At 38.8% G+C, this 25,056-nt stretch overlaps 1 protein-coding gene across 1 annotated transcript in view; it reads right to left on the bottom strand.

Annotated features, from left to right (window-relative positions):
• The window catches only part of SNX25 (sorting nexin 25), an 83,683-nt gene that overhangs the window by 48,754 nt on the left and 9,873 nt on the right, over positions 1-25,056 (bottom strand). The window contains exons 2-4 of the mRNA XM_082281754.1: positions 22,049-22,133; positions 13,478-13,694; positions 550-722 (exon numbers count right to left, since the gene is read on the bottom strand). Of these exons, the coding sequence (XP_082137880.1) occupies positions 550-722; positions 13,478-13,694; positions 22,049-22,133 (475 nt within the window). The remainder of the gene's footprint in view (positions 1-549; positions 723-13,477; positions 13,695-22,048; positions 22,134-25,056) is intronic.

The following is a 25,056-nucleotide window of genomic DNA, read 5'->3' as shown; positions in this document are numbered from 1 at the left end:
CTGAATTGCGTAATATACTCAGGACTTCATAATTTCTGAATTTGACAGTGACATAAAAAATGTGTATTGTATTTACATCAAAGTGTGGCTGATAAAAGGCAAAATAGAAAACCCTCAATTTAAAAAAACACATTGGATAAATCAAAGTGTAAAATAATTAATCAAATATGATATCATGATTCAGTTATAGGATCCACAGATTTAAGGATGTGTTTATGCATCTGAATGAAATATAAAAGGCCAGAATTATTCATATAATCATTATAAATAATGCCAAGGAAAGTTGCAACAGTATTCCTCTATGAAAAAATAGAGAATGCGAAAGGACAAATTGTGTTTTACCCTGAAATGTGATAAACAACCTGGCATCAAGTCATGAGAGTTAAGTAAGTATATGCTTGATTTTGTGAATGTATTGTCTTATGGGCTATCACAGAAATTAAATTTTAGAATGTAAAAGCAGAGCATCAAGACTTATACATAATAAAGTTTGTAATTGCTAATATTGTACATGTACAAATGGTTAATCATCTCTGATCTTCGATCTACCTTTTGTTGCAAGTATTTCTGCAAGGACTATGCGCAAGCTGACAGACTGGACATCCTTTGAGGGTAGGAGACAATACACCAGAACTTGAGAACATTTTTGCAGGAATCTTACTTCTTCATCAGAGCTCCTCAAGCATGAGTGCAGTAAAAAAGGTCTTGGTAGATCTTCCTGCCTAGAAGGAGAAAAATAAAAAAAAGGAGAACTTACATACCACTTGTATCACAAGTCATCTATGTTCATCAGTTGCTAATTGACAAAATGCTGCAGCACGAGCACTGGGTGGGTGCTGTGCGCCACTGAATACGCACAGCAACATACTGATGGGTGAGTAAGCCCATGAAGCACACTGTGCTGTTTGCAGACTCCTCACAAACAAGTTTTCGGATGACAGCTCTAAAAGAAACAGGGAACAAATCTCCCTAACCTTGATTCTGTGCCCAATACTATCTAGTTTATCTCCTTGCAGGTGCCAATGTTTTTCTGGACTTCTCAGAACATTTGACAGAACTCCTTAGTGCAGGTCACAGCTGTACCTTTTCACAAAAACAGCTGTAGGAGCAGAGCCAAGGTACCCTAGCAGTTCTTTTATGGCCACACGCCTGATGTGCTCCAACCCATTTTAACAACAAGGTGACCAAGCCAGTGGTTCCAGACAGACAGACACAGTGTCACTTGAGAGGCACCATAGTAATTTACAAAGGCAGCCAAGACTGGTCTTCAGTAGAAGGCTCGAAGGTACTAGAAAGGCTTGTATTTGTCACATCTCATACCGGTACCTCCTCCTATTTTCTGTAACATCTGCTTTCTTCCCTGAGCTGGAGGCTGCTATTCTGGCTAGGTTAGGCTGCTGTTCTAGTCAACTGACTGTTACCCACAGAGCTGCTCTAAGCCCATTGCCTCTGTATGTGGAAAAAGTGACTAAGAACTGTATACAGTCAACCAAAAGTTTTCAGCTAGACACCATTATACAGCCAATAGTGACAGGCAGTATTGTATAATAACTAATTTTTGCTAGGCAGTTCAGGAGGATGAAAATATGTTGGAACAGTAACAATAACTCTGATTTTGTCCTAATAATACAGTAATTTGTCTTAAGGTGACTAAAATTAGTTTTACAATTAGTTTTCAGAAAAACAAATGTGAAGATGACATCTGGGTTCGATTTGATGAACGCCTTTAACTCAACCACAAATCAAATGTTTTGTTTGCAAACATGGATCGTGAAGGGTGTTTCAATTGTTATAGATAAGACAAATTTCAAAACAAGTCCCTTGGAACAACTTGGAAGTAAACACTCTTTTCTGAAGAGCAGTGGTTTATGAAGATGACGTGTAATCTTCATTATCAAGCAGTCCAGGTGGTACAGCTGACAGCTCAGAAAGCTGTTTATCTTGTTCTGGTAGGATCTTTTCTCAGTGGCAGCTGAAGACATAGCTATTTTCCTCAGTGCATTTCTACTCCTATTGCATACTCCAGACATATCCTGAAGCCACCTCTACACCACATCAAACATTCCCTGTCATGTTCTCCCCTAAAGGCATTCATTATTTATCCAAACCTAGACATGTCCCAGGCATATTACTGGCAGACAAAGTCTGGGTCATTTACCTACACCCACCTCTTATTGTGGAAGTAAAGTCTTCCAGACAGGCTGGTCCACTCAAAGTCAGCCAATTAGAAACATGGGAAGAAGCGTACGAAAAATGCTGGCAAACAGGATGACTCACAGTGAACATAGAATCATTAAGGTTGAAAAAGCCCTTTTAGATCATCAAGTCCAGCCATTAACGCAGCACTGCCAAGTCCACCAATAAACCACGTTCTTAAGTGCCACATTTACATGGATTTTTAACACTTCCAGGGACAGTAATTTCATCACTTCCCTGGACAGCCTGTTCCAATGCTCGACCATCCTTTCAGTGAAGAAATTTTTCCTACCAATGTAAGCCTCTCTTGGCACAGCTTGAGGCCATTTCCTCTTATCCTGTTGCTTGTTACCTGGGAGAGGAGACAGACCCCCCACCTGGCTACAACCTACTTTCAGGCAGCTGTAGAGAGCGATAAAATCTCCCCTGAGCCTCCTCTTCTCCAGACTATACACCCCCAGCTCCCTCAACCACACCTCATAAGGCTTGTCCTCCAGACCCTTCCCCAGCTTTGTCGCCCTCCTCTGAACGTGCTCCAGCACTTCCCTGTCTTTCTTGCAGTGAAGGGCCCAAAACTAAACCCAGGATTCAAGATGCAGCCTCACCAGTGCCAAGCACAGGAATTATCACTTGAAATGATTCCTGTGTATTAACAACAATGATACAGAGTTAGAAATAAAAGCAAATAGTGACTTCTTTTTGGCCTGCGAACAAAGCCCATCTTTTTTGGACGCCTTATTTCCGGGATATCTTGCATAGTGATTAGATCAAGATATACTTTCATAGCATGTGCAAAGCATAAAACAGAGCCATAACGCACATAAAATTTCACTGAACTGAGATTAGCCATTTTCATCTTCTATATCTATCTACAAGTCTCCTGAGGAATGCCAGTCTGTTTGGGACTGCAAACACACTGGAGCATTAACTGTACCTATAGTATCACCCATGCAAGAGAAGTCTGTCTCCCTGTTGTAAAAATTTATTCCCAGTCAAGAGCCAACGCATACAGCTTTGCTGAGCTGGACCTATGCCAGGACACACAGTCAACAGAACACAAATGGAACAGAATAAACAGGCACATAGGCAAATTGTTGGTTCTTATCCTTCTAATTTGTCTAATGTGTTCCTGCTACAGGAATGCAAGTGGGGAGCAGAGTTGCCTACTCTCCAGTTTACAGGCTGTTTAAGAAAAGCTTCATTTTTTCCTGGAGTTATCTCCATTAATTAGGAAGATATGACTCTCTAGAACAGGTTTTCCTAGCCAAACTATATCTACCTGTGATCTAAAAAGCAAAAGGGAAGATATTTATGAAAATAATAGAGAGACAAAGTCTTCAGGAAATTCAACTCTAACCAAGCCTTGCCTGTCAGTGCCAAACAGTTCTGTCAACAAATCCTGCAGTATTCATCACTGTTGGGCAAGAGAAATAAAAGGAAGACTGAAAGCAGGAGAGGAAGCTTGGAGGGAAGCTTAACAGGTACAGAATAAATCAATATGAGTGATAAAACAGACAAGACAAAACATACTGGTTTATATCCTCCTTTGCATGTATACAGGAAGCATTACACTTCTATTTGTCTCAATATTACCATGACCAGCTTGCAGGGAAATACTGTGTGTCAACAAAAGATCTGGCCAGTAAACAGCAACCCTTTTAACCCAGGCTTCCCCTTCACTGATACACATTTAAAAAAAAAAAGAGCACTGAAAAATCACAGAAGTATTACCACCACTGCTCAGCTACCCAACCATGTCTGTTTACTACCTTGGAGCAGGAGCTAAGATGTCCTGATCAGGCATATTCTTAAGCCTTGATATAAAACCTAGATCTTCAACTCTGTGAGAATGTCACACTGTTCATTTTGCAGAGAGCAACAGGAAAAGCAGAAACTGAAGTGCAATCCACATACATGTACACAAAGCAGAGTGCTGCTACATCTCTCCAGTGTCAATAAAGATATTAAGCACTATTAAATAACCCAAATAGTAACATAGACATTATTTCTTTTCCTAATTCTGAATGTTTATTATTACTACTGTGTGGTTGGATTCTCCAAACAATCCCTTAGTAATCACAGAAAACTCTGAACTAAAACTGCATGCAGATATTTTTAGACAGAGCTTTAAAAGCCCAGTCAATTAGCCATAAATTCTGAGCACAACTGTGTGCAGTGAGCTAATAAATGTGGCACTCTAGGAAATAGATCCAAAACAGGCATGATAAAAACTCTATAAACCAGGCTCAATTAATCTGCTTTAGACAATACTCGAATAATGGCAAGTGGCAACTAAATTCATTTGTGCCTTTTTGTACAATTAAGACTGAAGTAATAGTGACAACAGTGGTCTATCAAGGTGCCGGTGACTTCAATGATTTAAAACAGTAGACAGAACACAGACTCTACAGAGCATGCTTTCAGGTCATATCCATTTTCATGCCCCGTAAGCTACAAAGCCAGCCTTAACCTTGCCCAGATTCCTTTTCTGTAATTTTATGAAAAGCCTGCTCTGAATTTTTAACACTATCCAATACTGTTATATAATGTCAGAAAGCAAAGGGATTTCCTTCGATTGCCCCTCAAAGCACTGGAAGATTAAGCAGCACAGTACAAATATAGATCCATAGATAGGGCCTGCCCAAGTGAATTCCTTTGTACCAGGTCTGTTCCAAGCTGTACTTTGGGAACAAACTAACACCTGCTGTAACTATCCTCTGCTCTGAGGCTGCTTTGTGCAATTACTGCCTGTGCATCCCACTGAATGTCATCAATGTTAAGACTTTACCCCTTACTGCTGTGAGCCTACAGTTCATCCAGCACTTTATAAAGGAAAGCGGAAGACCAGATTTGCTACGGTATTCCTGAAGAAAAACAGTTACAACACTACCAGGGTTCTAGAAATATCATTTCCTTCCCATAATATAACTAAGGAACTCTCAGCCAGTATCAACAACTTTTTAACAACAATACTTCATTTCTCAGGAATGCAGGTCCTATAACCATTCCATAAGACTGGACTATCACCTGGGCTTCCACGTTTCCCAAGACAGCGACCACATGGAAATCTCTTTTTTTCCCTGAGAATCTACTCTAGATATCCATCTTTTTGACTAGGACCATCTAATAACTGTCTATATTATAAAGACTCATTATAGTCAGAAGTATTAAGACTTGGTATTTGTGGTGGGATGTATGCTCCTGACACAAAGCATCTTTGACAAACATTAAGTCAGTTTGCTTTGAAATTGGGAAGTAAGCAAATTATACATACACAACTCCCTCTACCCCCTAAAAAAAAAAACAAAACCAAAACCCCCATGCCCACCAGAAAAAACAGCCAACCAACAAAAATCCCAAACAAACAAACAAAAAAACAAACAAACAAACAAAAAAAACCCCAAAAAACAAACCAAGTAAAAAATTAACAACTCCTCTATAGGAAATTACTTAAGGCATAGACAGATAGATAACAAAGCGTTCCCTTCAGCCTTGCTATTTCTTTATTTAGTCTTTCAAGAGACTGTCTTGCACAGCTACATTTAAGTCTCAATCAGTACAATTGTGAGCTGAAGTGCACATGCAACTCTAAATAAGTGGCATCAGTATATTCAACATTCACCATGCATTTTCATAAAACTGATTCTGCAAACTACCAGAACCACAGGCAGGCTGCATCTCTTCACCTATATCACCCTCAGAGCTCTAAGCTTCCTGACAATGCAGCAAAGTAAAAACTGCTTGATCTATTTGAGTTTTCTAAGAAATAAAAGAAATAAAAATTTACACCTTTACAAGCCAGTATAACAAATATACCAGAAAAATGTATCTACTTTAAACAAACAAACCAATCAACCATAAACCCCAGAAAGCACAACAAAAAATACGAACAGTGGACAAAGCCAAACCCAAAATTTTCACAGCTGTCATTTTATCAAGATATATCAGGAATTTTTATAAATCATTTCAACTAATGTTTACTGTGCATAAAACCTGTCATTTATACATGCCACAGTTACCTCTTTCAGGAAAAAGCATTTGACATGTCATATTAGTAACAGAGGTGAAGAACTTATGAATGGCTTACAAAACTGTGGTATGACCACATCAGCACCAGGATGTCCTAATGCTTACTATGGTGTCATGGTCATACTCAATCATTAGCAGGAAAGCCAAACTTCCCACACTGAAGCTTGAAAACAAATGGCGAGCTTTAGACCTGGTACTACCCATGGGTTGATTTTAATAACATATTCAGGTCTTGGCTTTTCACGACTATTTTGCTCTCAGCACTTTCATACAGCTGTTCCCATTGCAACAAATCTCTACAGCTTCATACTAATCCCCTTGATACACCTTTCCAGAGGCTGTGGTAACCAACTCTTGGTATTTCTGGTTTCTGGCAAATGGAATTTTAAAAGAAAAACAAGACCTGTGGGAGGTGTTTAGCTGCTATCCAGACAACTTGGATGCACCTATGGAATTAACCAAGTCAAATCTCAAGTGTTAAAACTCCCTTTGTATCAGTCTGCTCTTGATCAGTTCGTGGTGGCAGCACCTTTTATTTTTACTAGCTTATCACAATACACACTGTAATCACAAAAAATGGAAGTTATATGTCCTATACATGCCAAGGTATTCACCTGGGCCAAGAAAGTTATTTTCTCTCCTTCCCCTGTCTGTAATACATAGAAAACAAAAGGAACATTATCAAAACATGTATGATACAAACTTTAATCCCCAAACTGCATATCATAGTGGTCACTCAAACAGCAATTTCCCCACAACACCTCCCCCTGACACTTTGCAAGAGCATTGAGCTCTTAACTATAGGTTCTGAATCAACATCAGTAGCAGCCTGCAGACCCCAAGCATTCATGTTGCTAAGTCGTAACTTATGCTGCAAGTGTGGGCACAAACACGCATAAAAACACTTCAGCATATCCCATCAGATGTTGTGTAGCAGTCAACTTGCCAGAAGCAGCCTGCCATACCACATATTCATGTGTGCAGAAACCAATTCTTCCTCTGTCTTTGGGGTCAAAGGTGCCCCAGCTGTAGGTTAAAGACAGAGAACACTCAAAACCAAAAGATAGAGGGAGAAAAAAATTAAAATACTACTAATAATTATAATAAAATCGATGTAACTTGACCTCTTCTTGCTGGGGTTTGTTCAAAGAGCACTGCTTCTCAGGCGGTTCAAGACACAAGGATCAACTATCTTCAAATCCCACTTGCCTACTCTGCTGGTTTTGTCTGGGGTAATTTTCTTCTCAATGGCTGGTATGGGGCTATATTTTGGATTTGGGCTGAACACAGGTTGATAATATAGAGATGGTTTTGTTATTGCTGAGCAGTGCTTGGACATCATCAAGACACTTTTCTGCTTCTTGAATCACCCCACTGCTGGGGTTGCTCAAGGAGTTGGAAAAAGACACAGCTAGGACAGGTGACCCCAGCTGACCAAAGGGATATTCCAGACCCTCTGGGATCATGCTCAGTGTGTAAACTGGGGGAAGGAGGAGGAAGGGGGACAGGTTTGGAGTGATGGTGTTTGTCTTCCCAAGTCACTATTACATGTGATGGGGCCCTGCTCTCCTAGACATGGCTGAACACCTCCCTGCCCATGGAAAGTGGTGAATTAATTACTTGTTTTGCTCTGTGTGCAGCTTTTGCTTTACCTTTTGCTTTTGTCTTTATCTCAGCCCATGAGTTTTCTCACTTTTAACCCGCAAGTTCTTGCACTTACTTTTCCAGATGTCTTCAGAGTCTGCTGGTGGGGCAGTGAGCAGTTTGTGTGAGGCTGTTGCTGGCTGAAGTTAAACCATGACATCTGCTTACTGAATGCAGGCAAATCTTATTTTGCCTGTGCTGCACCCAGCAAAAAACAGGGGTTTATTTATCCAATAATAACAGTTCTGTAAATATTTAGGGCAATTATTCTTAGCCCACAATAAGGGCAAGGGAACTCACTCTTCCTTTCATGGGGACAGCTTCACAGAAAAAGACTTACTATTTGTCTACACCTTGCTTAAGTCCTTCCTGTACTCACTGAACATTCATCCAGAAGAATAGCTGCTTCTAGCTTTCAACAAACATATCATGCTACCAGAGGGAGACTACATTTCTAGGATCAGATAATTCCAGCCCCCAGAAAGTACACTGCCACCACAGACTACACTGCACCTACATACCATGACCATTTCCATCATTGTACACCACCTCACTCAGCTCACACTCCATCCTTGGTTACATAAAATGGCATTGCCAGCATTCAGCTTGCTTATATTCTTCTTAAAGTAACCAAAGAAAGACTCTTGAACAAGATACGAAGGAATGAAGGAGTAAAAGATGCTATGAAACATGAATGGCTGAATATTAACCTCTTTACCCTTGCAGGATGCACTTGGCTAATCCTGTTATAAATGCATTCCTGATCCTGTACATATAGGAAAAGAGCAGCAGCTTCTAAAAATAAATCCAGGTCTGACTTTTCCTCTGTATCTCAAATTCATAAACTACCTAATGCTGGACATGGAGAATTATCATATTCTGTTTCTATACACCAACTAGTACTAGAAATTAAATTGTTTCCTATCTCAATTATTCAAAATGCCACAAATTTTCTAACTGAAAAGCGACAGTTTCCTTTGAAACCCCAACTGAACCTCAAAGTACACCCCAGTGGCACATATAAGATGAAAAAATTGGGAGCTGTCTTGCCTGCAGCTTGTATTGCTCTATGTCAATCCAGACAGTTCTGCCCATGGCTAGAAGTGTCTCTGCCCTTATTTCACTCAGCAGATGTGTGTGGCATGCACAGGAAAGACAGCTGCTGTTAAAGAGAGCCAGGGGAGAGAATAAAGAAAGGGGAAACAGATCTAACAAGACAAGGATCCTTTTTCCCAATGCCCTGTCTCCAACCAGCCAGCAGGGAAGTGGCCTCTCCTCTTATTACAGAATCACAGAATGGTTTGGGTTGGAAGAGGCTTAAAGATCATCTAGTTCCAACCCCATGCCAAGGGCAGGGACACCTTCCACTAGACCAGGTTGCTCGAAGTCCCATCCAACCTGGCCTTGACCCAGGGAGAGGCCAGGTTGTTTTGAAGGGAGACATGGTCTCTTCCCAGCACTTTTCTTCATCTCTGGCCTCTGCTGGTTATTTACCTGGAGCTGTTTATTACTAAGTGGATTTTTGAGATGGTTAAGATAAGCCAGAGGGAAAGCAGGAGCAAAGGAAAGGACTGCAGCACCCTTCCTCATTCTGAAGGGTCTCAGTCTATTTTCATCCCTTCGGTCATCCCAGTTAATCACAGATTGAAGTTAGTCAGTAAGAGAAGAGAAGTAAAGAAATTTGTGTGTCCAACATGCACCTGGGTCACCAAACACACAAACTTCACTCTGAAAAAATAAGACATCTGTCCTCCTGGGCATGGATGGTTTCTTTCTGCTACGTTAGTGGATTATCTGTTATCATATAGGAAAAGCCAAGACAAAGTGGCTCAGGTGGCACCCCTTCCAGACACAGTATTAGAGGTATTTAAAACTTCAAAAGCTGCCACACAAAAGACAAAATGCCCTTTGCCGTCATGTTGCAGTCTAAACTCAGTGGCGGAAACGAGACAGAGCGCTCCAAGAGCTATCACAACAGGAAAGATACCTCACTCTAATTACAGCCTCTGTTCCACTATATTTGTCATCCAAAACTAACTGCATTCATTATGAGATACAGAGGGAAATGTGAATGCCATAATTTTATGACTGTCTTTAAAACACTAACAGAAAGCAAAGTAGATCAAGAAGATCTGCATTCCCTACCTTAGGAAGACGAATTTTTTGTGTTTGAACTGTGGCAATCGTGATTCAACCCAGTAGACAGCCGAAGAGCACACACACTTTCACTCACTCCTTTGCCCTCCCCACAGTGGAATGAGGGAGACAATCAGAAAAAAAATGTAAAACTCCTGACTTTGGAGTGACCTAATTGCAGCCTTCAGGTACCTGAAGGGTGCCAACAAGGAAGGTGAAGAGATACCCTCTGCAAGAGCCTGTAATGACAGGGCAAGGGGCAATGGCTTCAAACTGCAAGAGAGTAGGTTTAGATTAGATATTAGGAAGAAATTCTTCCCAGTGAGGGTGGTGAGGCACTGGAACAGGTTTCCCAGACAAGTTGTGGATGCCTCATCCCTGGAACTATTCAAGGCCAGACTGGATAGGACATTGAGAAATCTGGTCTAATGAAAGGTGTCCCCGCCCACAGCATGGGTTTGGAACTAGATGACCTTTAAGGTCTCTTCCAACCCAAGCCATTCTATGACTTGAGACAAAGAGAGCTTAATAGAACAGAAAAGGCAGGGAAAACAATAATAATAATAATAGAATATATAAAAAAAAGTGATGCACAATGCAAATGCTCAACATCTGCTGGCTGATGTCCAGCCAGTTCCCAAGCAGCCCCTCTCAGACAGCTTTTCTCCTAATTGACGTACTCAACATGACACTATATGGTATGGAATATCCCGTTGGCCAGCTTGGGTCTGTTGTCCTGGCTATGTAACTGCCCAGCTTCTTGCATTGCCCACCCCCTCAGCCTCCTCACTGGCAGGGAAGTATGGGAAGCTGAAGTCCTTGACCTAGCACAACACTGCTTAGGAACAGCTAGAACACTAGAGTTACAAACATTGTTCTCAACCTAAATCCAAAATACAGCACTGTACCAGCTACTAGGAAGAAAATTAACTCTATCCCAGTTGAAAACCAGGACAACAATACAGAAAATAATTGAAGGCTTCCAAGTTATAAGTGACATACTTTTTAGTTCTCAGTCTATAGCTTAAAAGGTCAGCAGGTTCTAGCACAGTAAACTCCATAGCAGTAGACAATTTGTGCAAAACTCAAGTCACTGTTACAACTCCAAATTCTCTAAAATAGAAAACCCTATCAGAATATTTGCTGTGCTTTCGGGTTTATTATGTGCATGCTCACATCACTCAGCAGCACAAATTCCATCTGAGCATATGAGCACAATGTCACCCTTCTGCTGACTCTGCGATAGCCTGTACATAGGATTTAAGCTTTCTCTCCATCTGCTAAGAAATGGTGAGCCCTGTGCAATTTCCATACAGCTCCCCAGACTTTTTCAGGAAGTTTGGATGAGCAGCATGAAGATATTCTAGTGCTTTAGAACTTGCGTCATGCAGCATCATGTTGCTGATCTGTCACACACATTAAAACCAGACCTTTCTCCTGGTGAATTCACAGCCTTGCAGTCTGCAAAAAACAGTCAATGAGTCCAGTCCCAGCCTCTATAAATCGTTCAGTTAGAGCTGTTGGGTTGATTTGTTTGCGCTTTTTTTTTATAACCCACTATTACACTATTAAAATGCCCTAGGGTACATGACCGTGTCCCGCAGCCATAGGGAGGAGGAGAGAAGATCCAGCAGGCAGGAATTGTGCAGCAGATTGATTTATTTAATTATTTTGCAAACTTTTATAGACTTTTTTCTTCATAGTCTAATTGGACAAGGATCAGCCACCCCTTGGGGGTGACTGGCTAAAATCCTAAAACATCCATTGTCAAAATATTTTTCTACTGTACCATAAACAAGACTTTTAAAGGTTGCAGGTGTTTCATTTTTTACAGAACTCTGTTACTATCTTCTGTGAGAGAGAAAAAGTCTCTCATAGACTTAGAAAATAGCAAGAAAATCCTTGCTAGCAGCATTTTTGTATCCACATTACACTAATTCTTGACAGGACTTTTTTCATTCCCATGTTAATGCAGGCTGTCTTATCCAGAGCTAAGGTGCATTTACTGCTTCCAAGTGAAAAAGTTAACTGGAAAATAACCAAGAGAATTTATTTTAGTTCTACACAGTGGAAATAACAGTCCAACAAAGATCAGGTGAAGTGGTCATAATTCTCAGCAGATAAGAAACCCCATCAACAATCAACATTAATAATACTTAATAATTTTGCAATTCTAGATCTTACATCCCCAGCTTTAAACAGAAAAACATTTAGAGTTAAAAAAAACCCAAAAGCAAACAACTAAAAGGAAAATTCCACTTTCTCATTCTTTAACTGTTCAAATGAAATTCTTTCCAAAAGCAAGCACTTATTGTGATAAAGGATAAGTGCAAGCATGATACTTACAAATTAAGGAGCACACTTAAGAGTTTTACCTGACCAAGAAATTTCTGCCTCATTCCAGAGCTAATAGAAAGTAATATCTAGAACTCACTGCAAGATCTACTGCAAAGTACATACACCTTAATTTCTTGTTTTCTTGAATGTAACCACCCTTTAGTGTATTTTCTCTTTATTTTTTCTATCCAGTAGCTTACATAAAAAATTAGCTAGGATCTACCACAAATACATTAACCATGTCTTCTAATCCAGAACAGAAAGAAGTGTCGATGGTAACAGATTGGTCACTGACAGAACACAATTGTCCTTTTTTGTCTGAAGGGGTGTCAAAAATACATGGATCTAACTGTAGGCAAAACAACTTCACAGAATAAAATGTGCAGTCTAAATCTGAATGACCAAAGCATATTCCAATTAGAATAACTAAAGTTCAGGTAAGCGCAGATATAAGACCAAATCTGTGCACAATTAGACAAATTATGCATTCAAATGTGGGAACTGCATAGGCTAAGAGATCCCATTTGCAATTACAATTTGGGTGAAAACCCAGCGTTCAGTGGAAAGCTGGCTTTTCAAGTGGACAAAGAGATCCTTGCTAAAGAGGAAATTCATGAAATTAGCACGACAACTTAAGGAGAGAAAGAAAATACAGCCAACAATTTTTCCAGTAGAAAAATCTTGTTACTGCAGGACAGGCCACCTACAGAAATCATAAGGCTTTGCCTCCCAGGGCTAGAAGAAATGGAAAACTCTATGGAATTAATCCTGGTCCTACTCTGGGAAAGGTGCAAATAACCATCTTCTTGTCTGTTGACCGCACTGACAGCGGCCCTTCTTTCCCTTGCACGTTCACACTACTTTGCAGGAACTGCTCACACAGCCCACCTCCTTCAGTGAACAAAGGATTCACAGATTAAACTGAAACAGCAGTGAATCCAAACTCTCAGAAAAAGGAGTCCAAGTGTTTCCTTACAGACGTCCTGAAGCCTGCTTGATCTCTAAAACTGGTAATGAGCTTGAACTATTTTATCAGTTTCCTACAAAAGCATACAGTCTTCATCACTTTGATTTAGCACATCCGAAAGTAAAGAGAGAAGCAGAAAATTCCAATGAAATGCAGGGGTTTTTTTACCTGGCATTGGCTCCTTTAAGGTCACAGAAGTGCGAGAGTAAAGCTTTCACTACATCATTGCAGACAACTTTAACTACATCAATGTGACTCAGCCTCTGTCGCAGCTGCTTGGCAATCTCCCAAAAGTCTTCAGATAGCAGCTGGTACAGCTGCCCCTCATCTCTGCTGAGTTGCCCATACCAGGACAGGATGTAATCTCTATAGCTGTAGTCAAACACTGAAAGGAAAAACAAAACAATAAGTAGCAAAAACTGCAAAAGGACAAGGCACACCAAGACAGGTAAAATGTAATCCTCCACCCTTCTCAAAAACTGTATGGGTAATAGGTTTCACATCTACTTCTTGCCAAAAAACATAAGGTTGGCAAGGTTACAGCAATCTGCACCTAACAGGTTACTGCAGGTCACTTTGCAAAGCAAAGCCTTTAAGTGGATTTGCTCAGACAGTTAGGTTACCAGCTACACACAAACCTCAGACTAATACCTGTCCCTCAGCAGTGGCTTTGGTTATATGAACTACCATATAATCTGACTGTGTCTAAAATGTTGCAGACTGAAGCCAGCCTTCTTTACGTAGGAACTTAATAGTCTCCATTCCAAAGTCATGGCTAAAAAGGGGAGGTGGTAAGATTTTTGGATTTCCAAAGACATATACAACACTGAACACCACCACAGAAAGTACATTATAGGATCAGAAGAGCTAAGAGAGAACAAGTGGATTAGTGAGACCACATGAACTTCAAAAATGACAAAGCATTCCAAACCATACTGACAGGCAATAACCAATATTACTGTAATTGCAAATCCCATGGCAACACTGTCTTCTACCATTCTGACTTTCCTTTTTGACATTTGTCTATCACCAGTTTTACTGATGTTTTACTCCAGCAAATGTCCCTGGAGGTCTAAGAGGGAGCAAGAGGTGTTCAGGGAGAACAGGTGAACTATTTAACAGTTGCAACAAGATGGGGGAAGAGCTGGGGTTCTAACAGTCAATTTGCATCTACCAGAGGGATAACAAAAAGAGAGGAATAAAGTCATATGCCTGGTAATTTGAGCAGCTTCTTTACTAAACATCCTGGTTTCAAACTTTCATATCAAAAGTCCATCTCATTTGTCAGTGTAAGCCCATGGTGCAAAGTAATCATAAGACTCCACTATTTCTTACCTTCCACTTTGAAAGAAGTGGTTTGCTTGGCAGTTTAGTAAATTATGAAAATGTCCCCGGCACCGGCAACACTGAACTAATAACATATTAATAGGACAACATCTTAAATTAAATATTTTCACTTACCCTTTCAGGCAAAACTAGCAAACCTCAACCAACATCACCTTGATAAAAACATTTCCAGAGAAATGGCTAAAATTGATAAAAGTTTCTAATCAAATGCTTTATAAACTAGCTTCCTCAAGTTTATAAAGAAAGAAAATGAGTCATTTCAATGAATATGCTGGAATGTGTAGCTAAAAGCCTTTTGCTAAGTCATTTCAAGACTTTTTAACTAATAATTCAGAAAAAAAAATTCACAGTTCAGTAAACAAATACATAACAGATTTGAAGTTTGGGGTTTTTTTCTAATCTAGGAGAGAAAAAAGTTTGCAGAACCATATAGCAGGATAGGAATTTCCAAAATACTTTCCTAAAATAGATGAAATATTTCAGTGAAAACTCTCACCCACTAATACTACAGTGATGAAAACATTTATAAAAAGTAGTAGTCTACTGACAAGCAAGCAGAAGAATAATCTCTGTTGCAAGATCTGAAACACTGGAAAACTGATCACAGCACAGATTCTTCCTTTTCATCTAATCCATAAGAGACCAATAATTTCTCAAGTGCAGCTGCAACACGCTGCACTGTGGTATTTTTTAATCAGCATCACTGGCAAATAGTGACTTTTTCAGATTTTCTTACAGACACTCTCTCTGTCCTTTGCAAGGGTGCAAAGTAGCTATTTCTTCAGCATCTTTTGCCCAAGAAGACAAGCCACGGTATGGAGTGGTGGCTCCTACAGAAGTCTGTTCAACAGAACTCTACAAAGCAAGAGCAAAAGAGCATGACTTGTATTCCAATCTCTTAAGGATATATTCTCTTTCAGAGAAAATCTATTCCTAATGACCATTAATTTATAACTATTTTTAAGCAACTCCACTCCAAAATGAGCTCAGTTTCCAGCACACTACATAATACATTCTTTTTGATTCCTTTTAGCCACTCATGAATTCTGTCACATTCAATGTGAAAGAACCACAAAATCTATTGGCAATATCAAACTAGAGACAAAAGATCATCAATCATCACCAAAAATCAACCATGCAATTATGAAATATTTCACTTGTGTCTAACTCTCCCAGTTAGATACTTTCAACACCTTAAAAGGATTACACAGCTTTAAACCATATTTTCCTGCACCAGTGTTTTATAACTCTCTTACTTTACATGTCTTCTGTAGTTTCCTTGTCACCTAACCCCATTGACTTTCCTGCATCACAACAGTGCTGTTCTCTATAAATTTCAGGGTTCTTTAGAGCCCAGGATGTATCTCCAAGTGAGCAATGAGACCGCTTTTAAACAAATAAATAAAATTTAAAAAGGACACCAGCCACAGACGCTAACAGCAGCCAGTTTAAGACTGGGTAGGACACTGCCATGTGTCATCCCGGCCATGGTGCACAGCTGCTGCTTTAGCTTCACGCCCATTGATGCAGCTGGTGCCATTTGAGCACCCTAAAGAAATACAGGAAACAAATGTAACAATTTTATAGAGAGAACTTTTCTCCCTTCAGAGGAGAAATCTGCTCGTGCATCTATTCTCATTATTTTTATACTACATGTTCTCTAAAACATTGAAAACAACAGTCAGAAGACAAGGAAGGAATAAAAAAACAAGCAGAATACATTCAGCACAGAACCTTACTCCCACTAACGCATCCACTACAAACATAAAACAGATTTCTTCTGATCAAATCAAATGCAGTGACCACAATGAATCTGGTGCAAAACTGTAGAAACTTCTACTGGGTTTTCTAAATTAGTTCAGAAGATCCAAGGCCCAAGTTACTACAATGTGATGAAATGCCATTCCCATGTGAAATTGAAGTTGAGCTTGTTCAACTACTTTTTAAATACTGTAAACTAGAAGAGTGTTGAGAGTAGAAAGCCAGAAGCTTGTGTGGAGGTTTAGTGAGGACACCCCTCTAGACTCTTCCTTCATTCCTACTCCTACACATGTCCTACAGTAACTGCTATCCCTTTTTCCACATTCATTCATTCAGAGGTTCAGTGGCACCACCAGGGTCTGCAGGTCAGACTAGCTTCAAATCTACAATTTGCATTGCTTCACACTAAAGAGTTTTTATATTGCTAAGATTCATTACCCAACTTGATTAAAAATAACAAAAATATGAAGAACAAGGATTAAACGCCTATTCTTTTTCTCAAAACAGTATTAAAAACCAGAACATAAATATTCTGTGCAAATGAATAGACTTCCATGTTTCAGCAGGAAGTAACTGTCCTTTCCTGAAAGCACTGGAGAAGCCAGAATGACTACATTAATTTATAGTCAAATCCAAAACTCTCCTGTGACTGTATGAACAAATGAAGAAAAGGTATAGCTACAACACTAGCTTGAGTTATTCTAGAGCAGCGAGCACTGCAATCTGTAAAACAGAAATACAAGGCTATATGAACTGTCAGGATGCTGCGTGAGGAAACCACCATCAAAAAGCCAAGAATTATTACCAGAATTCCGTGCTACTACAACACTAGATTTAACATGCATGATGAGGTTATAATAAGCTATACTTTTATAAAAATACTTTCAATAAAAAATTAACAGATAAAGATGACAGACTATACCACAGCTAAGTTCCTGTCAAAGTACTGTTCCAGAGAAGTAAAAGTTAACTGCTTACTTGCTTCTTATAACCACTACCTTTTCCCCCTGCCAAAAGCCAATTCAGACAAAAAAAACCCCAAACAACAAAAAATAATAACAGCAAAAACCTGAAGGAAAATTTTAAACCCCTATATTAAAGGTGGGTTTACAATTACTAATAAAATTACTAATAAATACTCTGAATATTCACTTTTATAATTTCCAAAACATTAACATTTAAATTGAAAGAAATGAAGGTCATTATTCACTTTTTATATTTTAGATTTCATTATGTTTTAGCTATACATGTTAAGAAGATGAGGTTTTGTGCTTAATATTATCTTTACTGAAGTTTCTCATGGCCACTAAACCTTTACCTAGACCATGGTGTAAAAGGCTGACAAAATGATGTCTAAATGCCAACATTTCAGTGACTGTGAACTAGCAATAGTGGTTTAAAGATTTCAGTGCTCTTCTAAAGTTTGCGTTTGGAAAACCACTAGGATTTCTTGGTTTACTTGCATATTCAGATTCTATGAAACTGCCAGGTTTAGCAGGCTAGATGTTATCATTGTGCATAGATGGACAGGCCCTGTGCAAAAGGAATTCCTGACAGTCTCCCAATTCCCCAATCTTTGGTTCACTTTTATTAAAATTTTCCTGGCATTTGTGTCTTTACTGGTTTTTTTATGCAGAAAAAAACCCATGAAAATATATAAACAATAGAGAAAAAAAAAGTATTAATATCTAGGAAGTGTAGTAAAATTAAAAAGTCAGAAATTTATGTTCAAATAATTTTCCACATGCACCCTTTGCAAGAGTTCTTAGCTTTAAGCGTTAGAATCCCAATGGCAGAGAGGACATAAATTCAAACTGGTTTGTTCATACTGTGGACCAAAAAAAAATTTTTTGAAAGCTGTTTTCTAAACAAGCAAACAAACAAACAACTCCCCCCCCAAAAAAACAAAACCAAAAAATATAACCCCAGCTTTTCAAATAGAAAGCAGCAGGAGTTACTACAATTTTTTTTTCTAAATGTCAACATGTACATTTTAAATTGGGAAATGAGACAGTTTTTCCCAATCTTTCTGTAAAGGGAAGTACAATCTTACATCTCTAACAGAGTTAGATCCTAAGGGATCAACACAGACAGGCAAGATCTGATCCTGATAGAAAGAATCTAATTAAATTCCCAAAATATTTCCAACAAGATCACCTCAAGGCAGGGTTGAAGGAAGATAACCCACTACAAAAGAAGAGACGGCTCTCTGGCATGAAATATTTTAAGATCTACGAAACAGGTGAATTTTCACAGCAGAGCAATTTCACCAGTAGAGTTCTGCTGGGATTTGAGCTATGACCTGTGCTATTTTAGTTACTCATAAATGACCCAGTGAAGCAGCTAAGTGATATGAAGACCATTCTTCTTGGCACTACTAAAACTGTAGAGACAAAGACTGTGAAGAATGACAAAAAGACCGCAGGATTTGCACCAATAAAAATGGAAAATTAAATTCCTTTCCTGGGAGGCCAGCTACCCTCACAGGAGATCAATCTACTGACAGCTGCAGCCTCAGCCCAAGCAGTACATGCTGTGCAAAGCAGCCCAAGAGTGACTGGGCACAGCCTCTCTCAGGAGACATCTTACCACACCACCATGTGTGGATGGAATTCAGACATGCAACAGGTAGCGCTAAAGAGTATTTGTAAAAGTGGCTTATCTTTTCTTTGTGTAAGAAAAAGGAAGGTCAAACAAAAATCAAATCAATCTATCAAGAGAAAGCATGAAAAGTAGTGAAAAAACCATATTTCAGAGTTAGTTACTCAAGTACTTCCAGCTGAAAAGGAGACTTGGGGCTGACAACTAAAGGCCTTTTCTTTCTGCTATATTCAACAAGGAAAATCTCTTCATAACCTTACACTTGTTCTGATTTTGAGCACTTAGATTTCATAAAACACAACATACCATAGCAGGGCTAATTCACAGCTTTCCTCCACCTTTTATCTACAGCTAAGGCAAGTATGCTATAATTAATAGTGAAGCAGCACTCTAAAGCACCAACCTGTTACACAACTCTGTTCCTAATGGAAAATAGCAAAGACATTTAGGGCAGAGCTGTAAACCAGAATATACCAAGGTTCTGTCTTGGTGGTGTTTAGTGTGAGGCACATTGCATAAGGATGATTCCCAACAACTTTATTACATGGGCTGTGGTGATACAAGAATCTATATAAGACACAGGCAACCAGTATCAGCCACTGACCATGACAGGAGAACTATCTAAACATCTAATAGTTATTGAAATAAGGCTGATGTTTGAAACAGAAACACGCATGATTCCTTCAGTTAAACCAAGGATATGACTGCTATCTATCCTCCCAACTACATTAACAAACTATGATGAGAACATCAGGAAAAATGCAATAAAGCCAAGTGGCAGCTTGAAGTGACACAGAACCTCACGTCAGCCATACTAAACTCAGAGTGAAAAGTCCACGCAGACTGGCAATAACACCAGCAAAAACATGGCATGACCGACAGTCAACAGGCAGTTCTGGAGGGGTGCAAGGTAGTTAGCAATTAACAGTAAACCCCAGGCAAACTTAATTACACAACAATGAAAAACAGCTGAAGAAATCAGAATCAACCAAAGGGCTGCCTCTTCACACCCAGCAACAGCATTTCTGAAATCAGATGACATTGGTTTTCCCAAAAATGTAATCCATGCATCTCTAAGGTAAAGTAAAATATGTTAAAAAAAAAAAAAAAACCAAACAAAAAACCCACAAAACCAAACAACAACAAAACCAAAACCAACAAACAAAAAAACAACCAAAACCACAAAAACCCACACACCCCAAAACTCTATTAACTGTGATAATCTGACAACACCTACTCTTAAACCTCTAGAGGCACTAGGAGTCTGAACTGGTCCCCAAGATTAAAACCTCATGACAACTGAAAGTCTCCTAGCTAAATGAATAAGGCTTTCTAAAGCATTTTGTTGAGTAGCACGTTACATCTAGACAGCAAAAACTTGTCCAAAATTCCTGGAATTTATAAATACTTTACTCCTAATCAGTCCAAGATTGGAAACACAAATACAGATGGTATTTTTTATATCACTAGTAATAAAGTTTAATTGAACCACAAACCTTTGGAAAAAAACCCAAACAAAACCATTCACATCAAGACAACTACAAATTTCAGAATTGTCACAGGCAAGAAGTCCTGTCTATTTTCATAGAGATTGATCATTTTGTGCTCATAAAAAAGAAACTATTGCTTTTGGGATTGCATTCAGTATCTCAAACTTAAGATGACTCAGTCACCTTTCAAACCCAAAACACTTTGTACGGTAGAGCAAAAAGTACACTCTCATCTTTGTCAACTGCAAAACAGAGAAGTTGGCCGCATCACTTAGGCCTGGAAGAAATAAAACGAAATCTGACAAGTGTGCTCTCCAAAATTCAGTGTGAGAATGGAGGGTAAAAGCTACTCCAAAAAAAAAAAAAAAACAGTTGAAAGGCATGTGAGCTGTCAAAGCATAAGGCACTTAACTCTGAAAAATGAATCATTTAAGTATTAGTAACTTTCTTTCAGCCTTACTGAGCAGGGATGGCCTCCTGCATCCAACTGAGTGATCTGTGGGATAAACACTTTAAATGAAGACAGCTCCCACATTTTTACAGAAACAAGTTACTCCTACATGCAAGTAACAGGAGGGAAGAGTAACACAACTATCTTTCCCTCGACATTCCACAATGCCTGTTTTCTGTCCCCAGACAACCCCACTACCTCAAATTCTGTGATTATGTCAAAGTTTTCAAATTCCATGGCAGGTTATCCAAAAGATAAAATACACATATGAGACAACACAGCAAACAGCTTTTTTGTGCTTGTTTCTACACGTAATGTTTAGACTCTACTATCCTTTTCACATTAACAAGAATCCCCTAATCTGACTGATTCCAGATGAAAATGCTTCCTAAGAATAAATTACAATTATGTTGTAATAGTTCACCTTCAGAAAAGATGACATAGGTAGGTAAAGTGTTCTAATTTTATATTTTTGCTATATATCCTGGTAATAGCTATTCATAAAAATAACTTTGAAAACATAACACATACCAAGTTGTCATAAGACAACCAACCTGTTTAAAGCAATGATAATTTTCATAGATACCCTCCATTTACAAAAAAGATTGGGAAAAGTGCTGCAAAGAAATCTTAAAGGAAAAAGTATTCAAAATTACATAAAATATTTACAAAAGGCTGATAGACTGTATCAGCCAGAAATACAAATGTTGATTTTAGATTCAGTTTTAATGGCAAGAATTGCACTAAATGGGAAGACTGTATGAAAGAGTCCACAGGATTCCTCAAGTCATGAAAACCCAGTCAAGAATATTTTAAGTGTTATCCCTTTGCTTTATGCACAAGTATTAAGGACTGTATTTCAATGTATTTCTGTAAAAAAATAGCCATTAAAATGACAATATATCAGTTGAATTGCAAAAAACAACATCACATTACTTACTACAGTGGATTTCTTGAGAAGACTAAGACCTTGCCATTTCATATCATGGAAGAAACCAGGGACATACTGTAAAGTCTTGGAATATTGTGCAGTTATGGTTTGCTAAAAAGGACAGGAGATATTCAGACTCTAATGCACCTGAAACTCACCTTCTTTCAGTGCTTTATCCATATTGTGAGAAATAACCACTCTTCTTGATTGAATTGAATCATGAGAGCTTCCAGACCAATTACTCTGAAATTCAAATAGAAAATACATCATATGAGGAAGGAATAAACCAAAAGTTACAGAAGGAATAACTGGAATTCAAGGCAACGGTACTGTATCATTTGGTCTTTATACAAATATTGCCAGCCCATGTGGTTAAAACAGGAGTGTCAATCGTCTGTGAGGTTATTATACATTGTTCACTAAGCATATATTAACACTTGTGTATCGTACATTGTACAGCTTGCAAAATTATCTTAGGTTTTTTTGGTAGAGGGGAGCTGCATTTACTTGCAAGTCAATGCACTGAGAATAGGACATGCATGTAACAAAACAACCGGAACCCTTTTATGCAGTATTTTCACAGCAAATAAAGTATTTTTATAGCTTACTGTGACAATGGACTTAATTTACCCTCATAAACTACTTTTAAAACAAAAGAGAAGCCTTTAGATCTCCTACAGCAATTTTGGTTCACATTCTTTTGGGCTTCTTTCTTCAAAGACACTTCTGGCTCTGTGCATCTTAAGCTGCTGTCCTATACAAATATTTGTCTATATTGGAGTATTCACTCCCACAGTGTCCAAACAGGTGGGCGGATGGAGAAACATTTTTCAGGGTATAGACAAAGAGCAATGACTAATGATGTATTTATATAGAAAGGAGTATAATTCAAAACAGAAATAGAAACTCTCCCCACTGTCAATCAGCTTGGAGCTCACTCTCCTTCGTAAGGAGAGAGCACTTCAGAAACGTCCCAATCCCTCCAACATTCACCATACATAGAATAAGAAAGAAGTATAAACTTAAAGTAAAAACACTGTTTTAATGTTCTTAAAGATAATATACTGTTATTTCAGCCAATTTCCAGGCTAATATTCTGTATTTTGGTTTAATGTTTTGCTTCTACTTCAGACACATGCATGTAGAGTCTAACAAAGTTTATCTAATAGGACTCAGATAAGGGAGTCTAAGCACTACTTTTATCAGCAAAATAAAGCTTTTCAGGCTTGCTCACACCTAAAACATACCAACGTGGCAGGTACTATCCATGCCTTGAGTGCCCTCCTGCCCACTGCTGATTTGTTCCACCTTTTCAGTGAGTACAGCAACACCCCTTAGACTTCTTCCAGTCGCTATTCTGAGACCATGACTGTGGTCTTTCAGCTGATTTCTTCCCTTCTTGACAACACTGTCAATGGCAGGAGCAGCAAGACCTCAGCACATTTGCCTCCATTTGCAGTCCCCCCTCACTATCAAAACTGTAGTTAATGAGGTGTAAGAACAGAGTATTTAGTGAACTGCTATAGGTTTCCAAACACATTTTGACCTGAACACTGGCAAAAGCTTCAGCCATACCCATCTAAACAGCAAGAGAAAGTATTTTTGCACTTTGTAAGGACACCTAACAGTATTTGTAAGGCTCCAATACATCATCTCTGGCTGCTAATGTTATCACACTTCCTCAACACAAAGCTGTGTTAACGACAGTCACACAACTACTTCAGGATTCTTCTGCTTTATTTGCATCAGGCAACTGCATGATTCAAAAAAGAGAGGAGATGGACTCACAGAGACCTTAAACACCCCAAGTACCTTAAGGGAAGGGATTCAGAAAGCCCAATTAAACAAACTCGTTCAGGTCTTTCTGTGAAGAAAGAGCTCCTAAACATGAGCCCACAATTCTGACTGAAGCTCTGTGCTCAACACACTCCATCTTCTTTAACACACATGCCAGCTTGGGTATCTTACAAGACTAATCCTTCTGCTAAACTGAATCATACCTGCATGGAGGTCAGTGACCTCAAGCTAACTGAGGCATCAACAGTTGCATCCCATACATTGCAGGAAGTGGTTTTTTTATCGCCTAAAGCATCAGTAAGTGCTCCAATGCAGTACTCACCAAATCACTCCTTTCAAAAGTGGTTTAAACACAAGCTTAAAAAAAAAAAAAAAAAAAAAAAGAAAGAAAAAAAAGCAACCTTCAGAGGGGATCTATGGTTGCAAGAAGGTAAGTAGCTTGCTCCACATCACCACATTATGATCCAATCTACACAATTCCACAAAGCAGGAACTGATCACTTTATGCTTCATACTTGAACATTCATTTTAAGAACAAGGCAAACGGCTACTGCCTCAGCAAAATGCTGCCTCTTGAATACCAGACACAAACTCACATTTCAGCTTGCAAGAACACATTCCACTGAGAGTATCCTCTACAGTTGGTACATTTGACTTCTAAAAGGCACCATCTATTAATGTAAAAAAAAAAAAAAATACAGTTGTTCAAGTCATGATCAAAAAGAATGTAAAAGGTAAAAAGTGAATACGATCACTAGCAATAGTGATTTTGCTGCTGCATGAATGTAATTACTGAAGGGCAAAGAAAGATGCATAGTGTATTGGACTTTCTGAGAACTTTTCCATACTCATACAGATATTGCATAAAGTCATGGACTGTGGGAGAGAAAAGCAAAGAGCAAAAAAAACCACCTTGGTTTAAAACAAGGTTTCAGCTTCATTAAAAAACAAATTTTCAAGAAGAGAGGAGAAACCAACATTTGAATAAACAAGAATGTTCAAATGTATTGGAGTGATCATAGAATTGCCTAAGTTGGAAAATACCTCTAAGATCATTGAATTGAACCATTAAGCTGTGATACTGGTTGGGTTAGATCAAGTTAAAGAAAAAAAGGTCAGGGAGACCTTACTGCTGTCTCCAACTACTGAATGAGAGCATACAGAGAAAAGTGAGCCAGACTCTTGCTGCAGATGCACAGCACATTAGGAAACATTGCAACACAGGAAATTCCCATCACAAGGCAAAACTATTTTAATCATGAGGCTGCTCAAGCATCAGAATAGGGGTGCTGACAGGCTATGGAGTCCCCATCTCTTTATCCTTCTCACTCTGAGCAAGAGGGTGATCTAGATGCCTTCCAGATATTCC

This window comes from Coloeus monedula (genome assembly GCF_965178545.1).
Source record: "Coloeus monedula genome assembly, chromosome: 5".
NCBI lineage: Eukaryota > Metazoa > Chordata > Aves > Passeriformes > Corvidae > Coloeus > Coloeus monedula.
The sequence above is the reverse complement of the archived record's forward strand: the minus strand, read 5'-3'. Positions and strand labels throughout refer to the sequence as shown.